The 16,910-nt window shown below is 52.3% G+C and overlaps 1 protein-coding gene across 10 annotated transcripts in view; it reads left to right on the forward strand.

The window, feature by feature from the left end:
- Positions 1-9,048: 9,048 nt before the first annotated feature.
- BAIAP2 (BAR/IMD domain containing adaptor protein 2) overlaps positions 9,049-16,910 on the forward strand; it is an 88,760-nt gene continuing 80,898 nt past the window's right edge. For 8 of the 10 annotated variants that reach the window (XM_073311971.1, XM_073311967.1, XM_073311974.1 and 5 more), the window contains exon 1: positions 9,049-9,131. In XM_073311971.1, the coding sequence (XP_073168072.1) occupies positions 9,084-9,131 (48 nt within the window). In that variant the 5' untranslated portion in view covers positions 9,049-9,083. The remainder of the gene's footprint in view (positions 9,132-16,910) is intronic. The other 2 variants (XM_073311976.1, XM_073311977.1) reach the window with 2 other exon arrangements.

The raw sequence follows: 16,910 nt of genomic DNA on the forward strand, positions 1-16,910 counted from the left end.
CCTCACTGCTTGGCTGTAACTTTGCAGGCACCTAGGGTCCAGGTTCTCTGTCACTTGGTTGTGCTTGTTCAAGCCATTGAATAGCTCTTTTGTCAGTGACTGTGTTGCAATGAGCGAGCGCGTGACCTGCCTAGGAGTGCTAGCATGACACCAGAGTGTAATCATTAAAAAAAACCCTAATGGAACTTCTAAAGTAGCTCTCTCGCACACTCACACACACACCTGCAGTCACACTGGGTGGATTACATAACACGGTGTTGCTACAGTAACTTCGCTCCACCCCAGCGGCAGTGGGAGGCGGATGTTAATGTGCTGTGAGTGGATACATTCCCTCTCGGATAGAAAACACCCTCAGACAGAAAGAGAACTGGGGTTCCCATGAGAGGAATGTGGAGAGTGGGGAGCCCAGATTCATATTAGGAATTCTGCAGGAAGCTGAATATGAAAGTCAGAGATCCAAAGGGGATAATGGAGACTAGAGTAGGACTCCCCTGTGAGATGCTTCTAACCACGACTATTTCAAAGCTGTTGGTATAACTTTACTAATGTTGGGCTTGTTCTAGAATCACAGAAATGTGGGGCTGGAAGGGGTCTCGCGAAGTCCATCCCTGACTGGGGTTTGTCCAAGCTGCTCTTAACTGATGGGGATTCCACAACCTCCCTTGGAGGCCTAGTCTAGAACTTAATTACCCTCATAGTGAGAAAGTTTTTCCTAATATTCAAACTAAATCTGCCTGGCTGCAGATTAAGCCCCATTACTTCTTGTCCTTCCTTCAGTGGACACGGAGAACCGTTGATCATCATCCTCTTTATAACAGCCCTGAACATATTTGAAGACTTATCAGATCCGCCCCCCCAAGTCTTCTTTTCTCAAGACAAAACAAGGCCGGTTTTTTAATCTTTCCTCATAGACTAGCTTTTCTAAACCTTTGATCATTTTTGTCGCTCTCCTCGGCATTCTCTAAATTAGCCACATCTTTCCTAAAGTGTGAAGCCCAGAGCTGGACCCAGTACTCCAGCTGAGGCCTCGCCAGTGCCAGTTATCTCTTATGTTGTACAAACACCACTCCCATTAAAACACCCCAGAATATTCGCCTTTTTCACAGCTGCATCTCATCACTGTCTTGTATTAAATTTGTGATCTACTATAACTCCCAGATCCTTTTCACTGTGGTATGACCTAGCCAGTTATTTCTCATTTTGTATTTGTGCATTTGATGTTTCCTTCCTAAGTGAAGTACTTTGCACTTGTCTGTATTGAACTTCAATTTGTTAATTTCAGACTAATTTTTCAATTTCTCAAGGTCATTTTGAATTCTAATCTTGTCCTCCTAGGTGCTTGCAACCCCTCCCAGATTGGTGTCATCTGCAAATGTTATAAATATACTCGCCACTCCATTATCCAAGTCATTGATGAAAATATTGAATGTTATGTGGGACTGTGTCAAAAGCCACATCACATCTACTGCTTCCCCCCATCCACTAAGCCAGTAACCCGGTCAAAGAAGGAAATTAGGTTGGTTTGCCATGGCTTTTTCTTGACAAATCCATGCTGGCTATTCCTTAACCCTTTATCCTCCAGGTGCTTCCAACTGATTGTTTAATAATTTGTTCCAGTATCTTTCCAGGAATAATACAGAGAATATTGACATGAGATTCTATCTGGTCTATCTTCTTGGGGTCAGTCCAGGATTGTTCCTTACTCTGTGTTCTCCAGTGCTTTCTACTCTCTAGTTCTGAATGTCTCATAGGACAGGACTCCCACCAGATCCTCTGGGAGACTATTCCAGGAGGTTTCTCACCCTTGTTTTCTAGTTTGTTTCCCGTGCACATGGAAAGTGAGGCTGCATCTCTGCAGCAGACACAAGTGAACCATTGACACCTCTCGGAAATCTGGTTTGCAAACAGCGGGTTCAAGGTGCCCAAGGACAATAACATAAAATGGGATGAAACTGTAACCCCACAGTGACCTTGGTACATTCCTGCCATTGCCCGATGCTTGCACAGTGAAGCACGGAAACAAATGAACAGTTTAGAAAACCAAATCAAAGGAAATGTATGGCACAAGGAAGGCCTGCGATGGCCACACACCCTGAAAGTGCTCAGCAGGCCTGCTGCTGGGAAGGAGGGTCCTACTCTGGGATTAGCTGACCTCCTTAGGGCATATTTAGTGAAGCAAAAATGCCAAGAACTATTCCAGGAACTCAGCTGCCACTTGCAGGTTCTTAAAGTGGGAAAAGCCGTAGGCAGCTATGATTTGGTAAATCCTTCTCTTAAAGTGAAGATGAGAAGAATCACTGGATGCTTCCAGCTGGGGATCAGGGGAGCCGCTCTCCATGCTCAAACTTCCTGAGCATAAGGCACACACAGAAGCAGCAGAAATGTGGGGACAGGAAAGCTCTGATACAAGACTAGCTCTAGATGTGAGACATTCTCTGAGGGGCCTCCCAAAAGGCCTCTTTTATTATGAGAAATTACAAATCCTTTTATCTTCCTTGCCAGAGGAACAGCTTGTTTGAATTGCTGGGCTGTCACACTGGAATTAAATGCAAGAACCCCCCACACCCATGACATAGTAAAGAACGACTTACATAACGCAACTAAAAATAACGTGATAAAGATGCACACAATGGCTCTCTTCCCATCCCTCCCCTCTGAAAGCCTTGCCCTGGTGTCCTCTGCATTGAGGGGCAAGTCCAGTAGCCCTCAAGTGAGCAGCACCCACACTTCCAACTCTGAAACACCCCCCCCATCCGACTGGTCAACAAGGCAGAATACTTGCTGCTTCCTGCCTTACTGGGGCTCTCCTGAAAAGATCGAACGTAGCATTCCAGGTCCCCATCCCTGGACATGAGCCAGATCAGCATGCCACGGTCCCCTCCTCTTTGAAAGCTCACCTCTTACAAAGGGCAAATATATCCCAGTCCTCTCAGCTGGGACTAGTTAACAAGTCAGTCAAAACAAAAAGCCCCATCTCACGTCCTTCCTTTGTCTTCCCTGCCCCCCAATGTGTACAACCTACATGGGGCAGGTACAAACAAAGGCCAGGGACTGGTGTCAACGAAAGGCAGCAACACTGGACAGTCAGCTGGGCATCTTGTGGGCTCCCCTGTGTTTGCTGGATGAAGGCCAACAGTGGAGGGAAGGAGAAGTGAAAGAGAAGAGTGTGGTTCTGGGGTAGGAGAACACCTAGGGGTGACAGTGGACGAGAAGCTGGATATGAGTCAGCAGTGTGCCCTTGTTGCCAAGAAGGCCAATGGCATTTTGGGATGTATAAGTAGGGGCATAGCGAGCAGATCGAGGGACGTGATCGTTCCCCTCTATTCGACATTGGTGAGGCCTCATCTGGAGTACTGTGTCCAGTTTTGGGCCCCACACTTCAAGAAGGATGTGGATAAATTGGAGAGAGTCCAGCGAAGGGCAACAAAAATGATTAGGGGACTGGAACACATGAGTTATGGGGAGAGGCTGAGGGAGCTGGGATTGTTTAGCCTGCAGAAGAGAAGAATGAGGGGGGATTTGATAGCTGCTTTCAACTACCTGAAAGGGGGTTCCAAAGAGGATGGCTCTAGACTGTTCTCAATGGTAGCAGATGACAGAACGAGGAGTAATGGTCTCAAGTTGCAGTGGGGGAGGTTTAGATTGGATATTAGGAAAAACTTTTTCACTAAGAGGGTGGTGAAACACTGGAATGAGTTACCTAGGGAGGTGGTAGAATCTCCTTCCTTAGAGGTTTTTAAGGTCAGGGTTGACAAAGCCCTGGCTGGGATGATTTAACTGGGAATTGGTCCTGCTTTGAGCAGGGGTTTGGACTAGATGACCTTCTGGGGTCCCTTCCAACCCTGATATTCTATGATTCTATGATTCTAACTGGTTTGTGCTTTCCCCTTCCTCTTGTTCTCAGAGTTCAGGGAGGAGAGATTCAGAAGATGACAAAGAAAGATGGAGAGGGAGATCCCACCAGACATAGATCCTCCTCTAGGTCAGACATGAAGAGCCGCCTGCCCACCTCCCTTAACCCCAAGGAGAGTTGGGGGAAGCGGAATCGTGTGGCCTCAGGCAAGCAAACTAAAAACACTTGAAAGTAAGAGCGGGCTGGGGGTGAACAGAATGCTCTGAGACCACAGCCCCCGCAGCGCCCTAGGCCGTAAAAGGAAGCGGCTGGAGGGGCATGGAGATGTATATCCAACTTATTAACTACTGACCCTATGGCCACAGGTTTGCCCTATCCACAACCAGACCCTGATGTGCCTCTGCTGCCCCGCTCACAGGTGTGTCCCACCCCCATCAAAAATTGTGCCTTTTTCTCCCACTCCGATTGGAGGAAAGAGATGCCCAATCCAACTGCCAGCTCTTGTGGTTGTATGCCTTTGGCTAACAATGCTATTGCACCCGCCCTCCATGGTCTGGGAACCTGATTGGCCATCGGATGCATTACTATGGCTGGGAAGAAAACATCTGAAACATGAAATAAATGTAACTGAAGCAGAGACATTTGCCTGAGTTTGCAGAGAGCCTGATACAGTAGCTTTGAGGAGTGAGCTGCCCCATTTATTTTAATGGGTGCTGATTCAGACCCCAGCTGATACTTCAGAAGCCACCATTGTTAACTTCTTCACACAGTGCACAGTCAACCTGTGGAACTCCTTGCCTGAGGAGGTTGTGAAGGCTAGGACTAGACCAGGGTTTAAAAGAGAACTGGATAAATTTATGGAGGTTAAGTCCATTAATGGCTATTAGCCAGGATGGGCAAGGAATGGTGTCCCTAGCCTCTGTTTGCCAGAGGGTGGAGATGGATGGCAGGAGAGAGATCACTAGATCATTACCTGTTAAGTTCACTCCCTCTGGGGCACCTGGCGTTGGCCACTGTGGGAAGACAGGATACTGGGCTGGATGGACCTTTGGTCTGACCCAGTGTGGCCGTTCTTATGAACTATTTTGTTGTTCTTTACAGCATGGGGAAAAGGTCATGCTGCTGAAGAGTCATGCTGCAGAGATCAGCACCTCCCTTTCCCCTCGGAGGAGGGCGGGGAGTGGAGGGAGGGCGGGTACAGCCTTTAATGACACAACATGGGGGTACAGTGGGACATGATTGCTTTCATTTTGAGGGGAATCAGGTTTCAGACATTTGGGAAAGGCAGCTCCGGGAGCCAGTCAAACCCCCAATATCTCCCCAGAGTCTCTTGTGCCTGTGAGGAAGCCCTGAAAGCCCTAGCCTGAGAAAGATGCTGATTGAGACAGAAAGGGAGACAGACAGATATTGGGGCCAGCATGGCCTCGAAGCGGGGGGACAGGAGAGGGAATTCTGAGGGGCATCTGGGCCTCTCCATTTGAAGGGAACAAACGAGACACCAGATCCTTCTGCTTGGGGGAACGGTGGGGAACTGCAGCTGCCTGGCCGGGGTGTGGGAGAACTGGCTCAATATGGCACCAAGTTCTCATCCAGCTCCCGCTCTTCCCCAGCAGCTCCAGGACATGCCCCGCACAGTGGAATCCTGCTCTAGACACGCACTTCCACCGTAGGGAGCCAAAGCTCCCAGGCCTGTTGTATGGGCTCAAGTCACGTGCACACGACATTAGCCGTTCTATCCCCCTCCTGCGCCTCTGCCCTTCATTCCCCATTTTGCCCCCTCTACATGTTAGCTACTACCTCCCCTCCCCCAGGCCCTTTCTAATCACTATTTCCCTTCCCTCCCCGACTCTTCTCATTTACCATCAGTGCATCCATCCATCTCCCATGAAACAAACCCTTTATCCCGCCATCCATCTTGTAGTACAAACTCTCCCCGTCTGTCTGTCTATTGCTCTAAAACCCCCTCCACCAATCCATTGCTGACCTTCTCACCTTGATACGTGAGCAAAAGAAAAGCTGTGAGTTCCTTTTTGTTCTCCCACGGGGGTCTAGGCGGGGTGGGAAGTGTGATGATGGGGGGCTGGATGGATGCTATGGGGAGGAGGGACAGAAAGTTGGTATGGGTGCTGGGTGTTATGGGTATAAGAACATAAGAACGCCACACTGGGTCAGACCAAAGGTCCATCCAGCCCAGTATCCTGTCTGCTGACAGTGGCCAATGCCAGGTGTCCCAGAGGGAGTGAACCGACCAGGTAATGATCTAGTGATCTCTCTCCTGCCATCCATCTCCACCCTCTGGCAAACAGAGGCTAGGGACACCATTCTTTACCCATCCTGGCTAATAGCCATAAATGGACTTTACCTCCATGAATTTATCCAGTTCTCTTTTAAACCCTGGTCTAGTCCTAGCCTTCACAACCTCCTCAGGCAAGGAGTTCCACAGGTTGACTGTGCGCTGAGCGAAGAAGAACTTCCTTTTATTTGTTTTAAACCTGCTGCCCATTAATTTCATTGGGTGGCCCCTAGTTCTTATATGATGGGAACAAGTAAACAACTTTTCCTTGTTCGCTTTCTCCACACCACTCATGATTTTATAGACCTCTATCACATCCTCCCCATAGTCTCTTCTTGTCCAAGCTGAAAAGTCCTAGCCTCTTTATCTCTCCTCATATGGGACCCGTTCCAAACCCCTAATCAGGGGTGTTGGGGGCTGTAGAGTGCCTGGGGGCATTGGGGGCAGGGGGGGCATGGGGTGGTTAGGGGTGTTGTGGGCAGGGGGCTGTAGGGTGCCTGGGGGCGTTGGGGGCAGGGGATGTGTGGGGTGGTTAGGGCTGTTGGGGGCTGTGGGGTGCCTGGAGGGGTGGTTAGGGGGCAGAGGGGGGTGGGGGCTGTGGGGTGCCTGGAGCGGTGGTTAGGGGCGGGGGGGCTGTGGGGTGCCTGGAGCGGTGGTTAGGGGGCGGTGGGGGGTGCTGGAGGGGTGGGTAGGGGGCAGAGGGGGGTGGGGGCTGTGGGGTGCCTGGAGGGGTGGTTAGGGGGCGGGGGGCTGTGGGGTGCCTGGAGCGGTGGGTAGGGGGCAGAGGGGGGTGGGGGGGTGGGGTGCCTGGAGGGGTGGTTAGGGGGCAGAGGGAGGTGGGGCTGTGGGGTACCTGGAGGGGTGGTTAGGGGGTGGGAGGGGGGCGGGGCAGGAGAGGGGTGGGGGGCTGGTTAGGGGGCGGAGGGAGGGGTTAGGGGGCAGAGGGGCGGGGTAGGGGGCTGGTTAGGGGGCGGAAGGGTGGTTAGGGGGCAGAGGGGGGCGGGTAGGGGGCTGGGTAGGGGGCGAGGGGTGGTTAGGGGGCAGAGGGGGGCGGGTAGGGGGCTGGGTAGGGGCGGAGGGAGGGGTTAGGGGGCAGAGGGGTGGGGGCTGTGGGGTGCTGGAGGGGTGGTTAGGGGGCAGAGGGGGGCGGGCGGGGGGCTGGTTAGGGGGCGGAGGGAGGGGTTAACTCTGAGATAGCGCGGGTGGGGGGCTGGGTAGGGGGCGGAGGGAGGGGTTAGGGGGCAGAGGGGGGCGGGCGGGGGGCTGGGTAGGGGGCGGAGGAGGGGTGGTTAGGGGGCAGAGGGGGGCGGGCGGGGGCTGGGTAGGGGGCGGAGGGAGGGGTTAGGGGGCAGAGGGGGGCGGGTGGGGGGCTGGGTAGGGGGCGGAGGGAGGGGTTAGGGGGCAGAGGGGGGAGGGCGGGGGGCTGGTTAGGGGGCGGAGGGGTGGTTAGGGGGCAGAGGGGGGCGGGTAGGGGGCTGGGTAGGGGCGGAGGGAGGGGTTAGGGGGCAGAGGGGTGGGGGGCTGTGGGGTGCTGGAGGGGTGGTTAGGGGGCAGAGGGGGGCGGGTGGGGGCTGGGTAGGGGGCGGAGGGAGGGTTAGGGGGCAGAGGGGGGCGGCGGGGGGCTGGGTAGGGGGCAGAGGGAGGGGTGGTTAGGGGGCAGAGGGGGGAGGGCGGGGGGGGCTGGGTAGGGGCGGAGGGCGGGGTGGTTAGGGGGCAGAGGGGGCGGGCGGGGGGCTGGGTAGGGGGCGGAGGGAGGGGTTAGGGGGCAGAGGGGGGCGGGCGGGGGGCTGGGTAGGGGGCGGAGGGAGGGGTGGTTAGGGGGCAGAGGGGGGCGGGCGGGGGGCTGGGTAGGGGGCGGAGGGAGGGGTTAGGGGGCAGAGGGGGGCGGGCGGGGGGCTGGGTAGGGGGCGGAGGGAGGGGTTAGGGGGCAGAGGGGGGCGGGTGGGGGGCTGGGTAGGGGGCGGAGGGAGGGGTTAGGGGGCAGAGGGGGGCGGGCGGGGGGCTGGGTAGGGGGCGGAGGGAGGGGTTAGGGGGCAGAGGGGGGCGGCGGGGGCTGGGTAGGGGGCGGAGGGAGGGGTGGTTAGGGGCAGAGGGGGGCGGGCGGGGGGCTGGGTAGGGGGCGGAGGGAGGGGTTAGGGGCAGAGGGGGGCGGGCGGGGAGCTGGGTAGGGGGCGGAGGGAGGGGTTAGGGGGCAGAGAGGGGCGGGCGGGGGGCTGGTTAGGGGTCGGAGGGAGGGGTTAGGGGGGCAGAGGGGGGCGGGCGGGGGGCTGGTTAGGGGTCGGAGGGAGGGTTAGGGGGGCAGAGGGGGGCGGGCGGGGGGCTGGGTAGGGGGCGGAGGGAGGGGGTTAGGGGGCAGAGGGGGGCGGGTTAGGGGGCGGGGGGCTGGGTAGGGGCGGAGGGAGGGTGGTTAGGGGGCAGAGGGGGGCGGGTGGGGGGCTGGGTAGGGGGCGGAGGGAGGGGTGGTTAGGGGGCAGAGGGGTGGGGGCTGTGGGGTGCTGGGTAGGGGGCGGAGGGAGGGTAGGGGGCAGAGGGGGGCGGGCGGGGGGCTGGGTAGGGGGCGGAGGGAGGGGTTAGGGGCAGAGGGGTGGGGGCTGTGGGGTGCTGGAGGGGTGGTTAGGGGGCAGAGGGGGGCGGGCGGGGGGCTGGGTAGGGGGCGGAGGAGGGGGTAGGGGGCAGAGGGGGGCGGGCGGGGGGCTGGGTAGGGGGCAGAGGGGGGGTGGGTTAGGGGGCAGAGGGGGGCTGGTTAGGAGCGTGCGGCGCCCGGCGGGCTGGCCCCGCAATTGGCGGCCGATCCTCCCCCCCGGGGCCGGCGGGCGGAGCTGGGGCGGGCGGAGGCGGCCGCCGGGGCGCCCGGCGCGGGGCGGCGATATAAGCTCGGCGGCGGCCGCGCCCCAGCGCACTCCGCCCGGCTGCACGGCGCTGCGCGACCCGGCCGGCATGGCGCGCTCCGAGGAGGTTCACCGCCTCACCGAGACCGTCTACAAGGTGAGCCCGTCCCCGTCGCCTCGGGCCCCGCCTCGCCCGGCGCTGCGCCTGGCCCGGGGAGGGCTGCGGGCACCGTAGCGCGGCTCAAGCCAGGGCAGCCGGCTCGGGCTCGGCTCGAACGAGTCGCTCTCAATTTTTCTCGGCCCCGGCTGGCAAGCAGCGGGAGCCGGGGCTTGTCCCTCTCCTGGCTTGTTGCTGGTTCGTGGGCTGGGTTGGTTTGAGATGTTAATTTGCGGCTGTCTTTCCCCGGGGCGGTTATGCAACGTGCCGTGTCTTTTATTTTTAAATAATTGCAAGGGTTTGGTGGTTTGTTTTCTTTCTCTCTCGCTCTGTGTGTGTGTGTGGGGGGCCGTTTCCAAATATGGGGAAATGGGATTTAGTCCTGAGGGCTGGATGGAGGGGTGGAAAAAGGTGTCCTCTTATGTAAGCGCAGAACTGGCGGTGGGGTTGGGCAGGAGTAATTTACCATCGCAGCTGCCTTGCGGCACTTCGCTCTCCTTAGAAGTGGCACCCTGGACTCAATTCCTGACTTTCGTGCTGGTCTTACAATGTGGTCCCCAGCGATCACTCGTAGCTGCAGTTCATGGAGAAACCGACTGCTAAGGGGGGGGGTGTTGGGGAGAATGAAATGATTCCTACCTACGCTGGAGTAACAGGCTCTCTAACTTCTCTCCTTCCACCTCCACAAGATTAAATTTTATCAGGCAAAAAATTTCATATCAGAATGAAAAAGAGTGCTTGGGCACCTTAGAGACTAACAAATCCTGATTTTACAGAGGTGATCCTCTTTACTTTTTCTTCTCTTAAAATTCTTCTTTTAAGAAACTGAATGTTTGTTTTTTCATTGTTCTTAAGATCCAAGGGTTTGGGTCTGTGGTAACCTATGCAAATTGGTGAGGGTTTTTACCAAACCTTCCCAGAAAAGGGGGGTAATGTTTGGGAGGATTTTTTGGGGGGGAAAACCTTTCCAAACGGACTCTTTCCTAATAATAATACTGGTTAGACGCTTGGTGGTGGCAGCGAAAGTCCAAGGGCAAAAGGTAAAATAGTTTGTACCTTGGGGAAGTTTTAACTTAAGCTGGTAAAAGTAAGCTTAGGAGGTTTTCATGCAGGTCCCCACATCTTTTTGCAAATACAGACTAACACGGCTGCTACTCCGAAACCTGCCATATCAAAATGGTTCATATTAGTGGTTCCAAAAATAGAGCTTTAAAATTAAGCCCAATTTCAAACCTAGCTGTCTCTTTCATGATGAAAGGTTTCCTTGGCTTCTGAGCCAGCCCGGGGTATTGTACTGTCCTGTGAAACCCACTTAAACGGTTTCACTGCCACATCAGATAACCACATCAGCTCTGCATACTCTCGGGGACTGAAGAGGGCCGTGTACCGTGAGAGCCCTTTGTTTTTAATGACCCTTCCTAAGCTAGGAATGCTGTGCTGAAGGGGCAGACCTATTTAGTCCTAAATCTCCTTTTGACTTGTATATGATGGTGCTAGATGAATATGGGGTTAAAGAATACACCTGGTAAAGGAAGAGAGAGCTCCCAGGCAGGTCGTGCAGCAGCAGATGCGTTCCATGAGGGAAGTGTTGTTAAAAGGCACGTCCTTCGCGCTATGTTTGTAACTCTGTTATATCTGAGGTCAGTGAGTCTAGTGACTTGTTTTTTTTCCTTCAGAGTTTCACAACCAGAATGTTCTTGCGCTGTGTGAATTAGGGTAAACGACGCCGTTCTGCGACGAACTCGGCTATAATCCCTCTAACCGAGGACGTTCTGCAGGCTGTCGTGCAGTAAACTGGAGCAGTTACACTATTGTCTGTTTTATAAATGGCTGGAGCACTGAACTATTTGTAAGCATAAAGCGAGTAAAATTGTGGTAGGAAAACTTAGGCCCAAAGCATTCAACGCAGCGGTTTGAATGACTGCAGTTTGAAAACGCTGGTTTTCTTTGTGATCTCCTCAGGGCATAATCCTCATATGACCAATCACAATTCCATTTTAGTCAAGACGATGAACTGAAGTCCTGTTTTCTGTTCTATGTTGTTATGGCCAATCTGATAAAGAGGTTTCTCATGTCTGTGAAAGTTTAATTAGATTGTGATTTGACAACATTTAACTCTGCTAGCATTGCAGATGTCCATGGGGGTGCATTCCCTCCTGGAAAATTGTCTGACCTAACGGAATCTGCATTGCTAGGTTGCTTGATATTTGGCCGTGGATATTCCGGATGCATGGATGTTAACTTTCCCTTGCAGTCTGAACGCTCTCTTGCTCTATGTGATGGAGTATTGTGCTAATCGGCAAGGCTCGGTGTCTAAGAATTATGTATGTGCTTAAGCTGAGCATACATAGTGATAATAGCTGTTGAATAAGTAAACTGGATTTACCAGTCTTCAGAATCGAGTGATTTGTATGAGTCAGTCTCCAAGGTCAATTGCTACTGAACCGTTTCTGCTGGTGGCTCAGCCATAGTGAAGGTGTTGTCTCTGAAGAGCTGTGTTACTAGGCTGTTGGCAGTGTGGGTACAGATTTCTTTGGGAGCCTGTGCACAGTCCTGCTGTGAACTTGCTGTGTGGCTTGTTTGTTTATGGCCATGTGATACCATGGCACTGTTTACCTTGGCAGTTGCAAACTGAACTTGATTTTTAAGCTTTGTGTTTGCGTTGGCCAAAAGAGACACTTGAAGGGGGTTCTAGTTTGAAAACAGCTGAGTAAAGTTTATCCTATTTATTTCTCCAGGGACGAAAGCACGAATGTTAGCATGGCCTCTCAGAGTGGGATTGCACTGCTATCTGGCAGTTCACCTCTATGGACTGTAACTGGCTTCATCAGTTTCTGTACTGTCTACCCAGTCACTCAAACCTGAGTTTTTAACCTTTTTGCTTGCAAAGAAAACCTTCTGAATGTGTATCACTACAGTGCTGCTTTACTTAGTTTGCAGACTGAAAGGAAGCAGTCATAATGACACATAATTTTCAGAGTCTGGTCTATGATACAAATCCTGGACCTGGTTAAAATGCAGTTGTCCTGGTTAAAACATATTTCACTTTGCAGTGTGAACAGAACCCACATTTAAAAAGTGTGAACTGACCCTATTCATCTCAACATCACATTGACTCTGAAGCCTGAAGACAACAATTTAAACAAAGCAACGTTGTTAACTTTTCCACTGCTCATCATTTTTATAGAACATTGTGCCAGCTGGAGGATAGAGAAGGATAACTTGGCATTATGGGTGAATTTTGAGTCAGGTATTGTCTTTTCTCTTCTCTTCCCCCCCCCCCCCCCCGCGTGCCCCCCCCCTCCATGTGGGCCCTAATGGGTTCCAAATCCGTGCCTGATCCAGGTATTGTAATTCCAAATGAAGTTAAGACACTGAAGTTGTATGCTTATGGGTAATAAAACACTGACCTCTTGTAGGCTATGTTAACATTTCTGTTCTTGTGAATAGTGCTTGTTTGTCAGTAGAAAGAAAAGAATCCTCTTGCCGTGTGAAGATGTCCAACAGGAGTTATTGTCTGGGACCCTTACAGAAACTAGATGTTTGCTAATCCCCATGAGCAAACTTCAAAAGAAATTATCCAAGAAACAAGATTCAGGATCCCATCGAACTCCATTAAGGCAATGGGAGTTGTTTCAAACCAAACAGTGAAAGCTTAGTGTCAGTGTCTCAGGGCGTTGATTGGGGGCAAGGAGGGAAAGCATGTATTGGTTTGTTAGAAGAAATGCAGTTTTCCTGCTGCATATTTATTGATAGGATTTTGGGGTATTGGTAGCTACTGTGACCCAGGAAACTTAACAAAGCTTCCTTACAAATCCTACTATAGGGAAGCAGCCAGCTCCTGCTGCAACTGGGTACAGAGTGCAAGGCTTTCCGCAGCTTGTCATGTTAAGTACATATTCATAAGTTCTTGGACAACAATAAATGTCTCAGTTTTAAGGAGATGAGGGGTGAGGTAATATCTTTTAATGGACCAACTTCTGTTGGTGAGAGAGACAAGCTTTTGAGCTACACAGAGCTCTTCTTCAGGCTTAATGTAAACAGTCCATGGTTGTTGGTCTTGCTGATAGGCTGTAGTCTCTGCTGGGGCCAGAGATGCACTTTCCTATGGTTGTAGGCTCTGGCTGTTAGTCTGGTATTTCAGGGTATTTTGAATTTTGGTTCTCTGGTTCCTAGCATGAATTACGCATTGGATTCAGGTCAACACTGCTTTTGATTTTGGGTTCTCTTTTTGCAGCTGGGGCTTGGGCTTGTGGGAGGCAGGACCCAATCCTGAGTAAATGGAGGAAGCATGGATCTCTCTGCCACTTCCATGCAGTTACTAATTGCAGACCTCCGTTTATGGGGGGCTGGGCACTGCTTTGTGCTTAAGGAGTGGAAGGGGGAAGCAACTCGGCATCATCGGTGACTGGGAACCACCTCTCTGCCAGCTATGCTGTGTGGCTGGAGCTCCCTTTGCAGGTGGCACCTTGATGTCCTCCGTTACGATGTCTGGAGCAAGCAGCTGGCTTCTGGGGACTAATTTATATAGCGAAGAAGCCTTGGCCTCCGTGCCGAGGCTTTCCTGAGGCACGCTGATGAGGAAGGCCCTTTGTAATTATTTTCCAGAACCAGTGCTCGCCCTCAGAATGATTGCACTTAATGAGATGGTGGAAGAGCTGTCAGCCTCCCCCTCACTGATGCTGCAACTACAATCAGCTGCCTACACATGTGGAGTAATTACAGAGAGGGATGGAGGAAGCTGGCACCTTCCGCCAACGTAATCCCACTTTCCCCAGGCGCTGATTCATCCGTGCGGACCTTATTGTATCCGCACAGCTGCTGCAATGGCTCTGAGACTGAGAGGAGCTTTGCTGCTAGCACAGGTGACGTGTGAAACTTGGTATGTGCCCGGAGACAGACTCGTTCGGCAAGGGGAAAGGGGTATCGCCCCTCCGAACAAATAGCTAAACCTGCATCTATAGTGCAGGGCTTTTGCAGAGCGTTTGTGTTTGGCAAAAGTCTGAAAGACCTGGGGACTTCCTCTTCCCTAGAAGAGTAGGCTGGTCCCAGTGGTGATGGATTACATTACTGGGAGCTTCAGTCCAGCTTCCATTTCCTGTTACAAACACCTTTTCAAATGGAAGAGTGGTTTTGCAAGGATTTCTGGACTGCGCTGAGGAAAGATTCCTAAAAATAAGAATAATAATAGTCTTGAGAAAACGAAGGCAGAATTCCTTACAGTCATCAGAAGTAATAAATGTCATTGCTCGCATAACAGCCTCTTGCCTCATTATCTCAGAGTCTGGAGGGAAGGAACGAGAATCTCACTCAAGTGAATCAGAGGGGAAATAGTGGGTGGTTTTGTGTGTGTGGCAACAGGAGGGAATCTGCGGGCTGGCAGAGAGGGAAGCATTCGCCCCAGAAGCTATCCTATGCCACTGCGTGTATTTCATGCATTGTGCTCCTCTGCCGCTCCTTTGGCCAAAAGAGTTTGCATCGCAGGAAGCACTAGGCAATAGAAAAGCCGCTGACTAAGGATGGCTGCAGTGCTGGGAATGGCTCTTACACCTGCACTGTGGCTTTTCAGGGTTTGTTCTTCCTTTAGTTTCATATTGGGCAGTTGCTGGTGAATTTTGACAGGGATTTTCGCTTTTTGCTCAGACAACTGATCACTGACAATTCTCTAAATTAACAACATGGAAGCTTTAGAAAGGAAGCTGATTGTAATTTACATTTTTATAGCGCCTTTCTTCCCAAAGAATCCCAAATCGCTTCCCAAACTCTCTGTAACTGGCACCATTGAAATGCAGCCAGCTCTGGAGTGGAGCTTAGCTGGCCGTTGCCTTTAGACTTGTTATACTGAGCTAGCTCATGGTTGTGCTATTCGCTCCCCCCACCCCCCCATTGCTTGTATGTCCTGGATCTTCCCAGTTCTCAAATCATTAATACAAAGTGGTTTAACCAGATTGGAGCCTTTGGTTTGGTAGGGTTTTATAACATGGCTGTTCTAGTCAGGATGACGAAACAGGGAGCTGAGCTGCAGCCATGTGCGTGCAATGGCCTTTGCAGTAGTGCCGGTTGAGACCTGCAGGTGTGAGTTCGGTTGTCTGTAGCGTGGTTTCCCTTCCTGTTGGACCACATCAATGCATTCCTCATCTCCAGGCTGACTGCAAGCTCTGGGAATGAAAGCAAAAGCTGCAAAGACGCTCTAACTGGTCCAAGTGGCACTTCTATCTTATCCGTGACCATTCAATATCTAAGGTAGAAGATGAAGCCTCTCCGCTAGACGAGACCATGGGTCAGCTGAGCACAGCATTCTGGCAATCTGCGAGCACGACTCTAGTTCCCACACCTGATTTGCTTCAAGGTCCTGGTCTTAATCTTCAGAGTCAGTTGGGGCTCAGCCCACGGCGGGCCCAGCCCACATCTCCCTCCATGCGGAAGCTGTGACTGTCAGGGACGCTCTGAAATGAAAACCCTTGGGATGGCCAGGTATGTGGCGGCTTTGGCATGGGCCCCCTTCTGACGGAACACCCTTCCGAAAGTAGAGATGCGGGTGAACTCCAATCTTGCGTCTTCTCTGATGCCACACCGCAAGTCCCGCAGTACTGTCTGAGAGCAGTCATTTGCGCGCGTGTGGAGTAAGCAGTGGAAATGCTCCAAATGAGCTGCACGTTTCACCGGCTGAGGGGGTGGTGGAGAATGACTCTGCATGTGTACTGTTGCATTAAGTCACGCTGTTATTGCCTAGGTGATGTGGGGACAGTGGCATTTGCAATACATAGGTGCCAGTGTTTTTCGACGTTGTGTACCTTTGATGCCAGCTTCCTGCATGGGAGGGCTCTTAGAGGCAGAAATGGAAGGTATGTATTGAGCCTGCTCATAATTGAAATCGGACTTACTAATGAGTCCCGTGTAGCTTCTCAAGCAGAAGCTGAGCCTATTGAAACGATGAAGTGCTGTTTTAAACACAGGGAGGGACAGACTGAGATGTAAATTGTCATCTAGGTTTGGGTATTAAATATTAATGCCAAGATAATGAGATGAGTTTCTGAAGCTGGCGTGAGCCATTTAGCAATCGGAGTTCCTTGCAGCTGTTCTTACACTTTTGTAGCATGACTACATCTGAGCAGAGACTGTCTCCTGGATGCTTCCTCTCCCATTTATGATTGCCTTGACCTCCCCTGCCCCGCTAGTCATGGTCACATAGCCCTGTGACAACTACAGCAGTTGCTTGTATAAGCTCTTTGGGGCGGGAACCTTGTCATCTTGTCCGTCTGCGCACCTAACACAACAGAGCCATGGTTTTGGTTGGAGCCTTGGCGTGTTACTGCTACAATGGTATTAATCAATAGTACTAGTAGGCAAACCTTTAGGTGGGTGTTAGCTGACCTTTAATGGAGTTTAGCAGCTGGGAAACAAGGGGAAAAACAGCTCCCCAAGTTCCCCTGCGATGTCCTGCCGACCCCAGTATGGGAGCCTCTGTTTTATAATATGGCTGATCTAGTCAGGATGAAGAAACGGTGAGCTGAGCCGCAGCCATGTGCATGCAATGGCTTTTGCAGTAGAGCTGGCTGAGACCTGGAACGCGTCCATGAGCAGGGAAAACGGACCTAGCATGAAGGACCTCCTCTTCACAACTGCTGCTCTTCACTTCTTCAGCCCCTTGTTGGCAGGAATTATTGCGGTGTTCCAGATTGAGGGGTACTCGGGCACAGAGCATAAATTTCTTGCCCAAGACCACACACTGAGCTATTGCGGAAGCCTACTAGTATGTGGTACTGCACAGTGCAAAGA

This window comes from Lepidochelys kempii, chromosome 14, assembly GCF_965140265.1.
Source record: "Lepidochelys kempii isolate rLepKem1 chromosome 14, rLepKem1.hap2, whole genome shotgun sequence".
Lineage (NCBI taxonomy): Eukaryota > Metazoa > Chordata > Testudines > Cheloniidae > Lepidochelys > Lepidochelys kempii.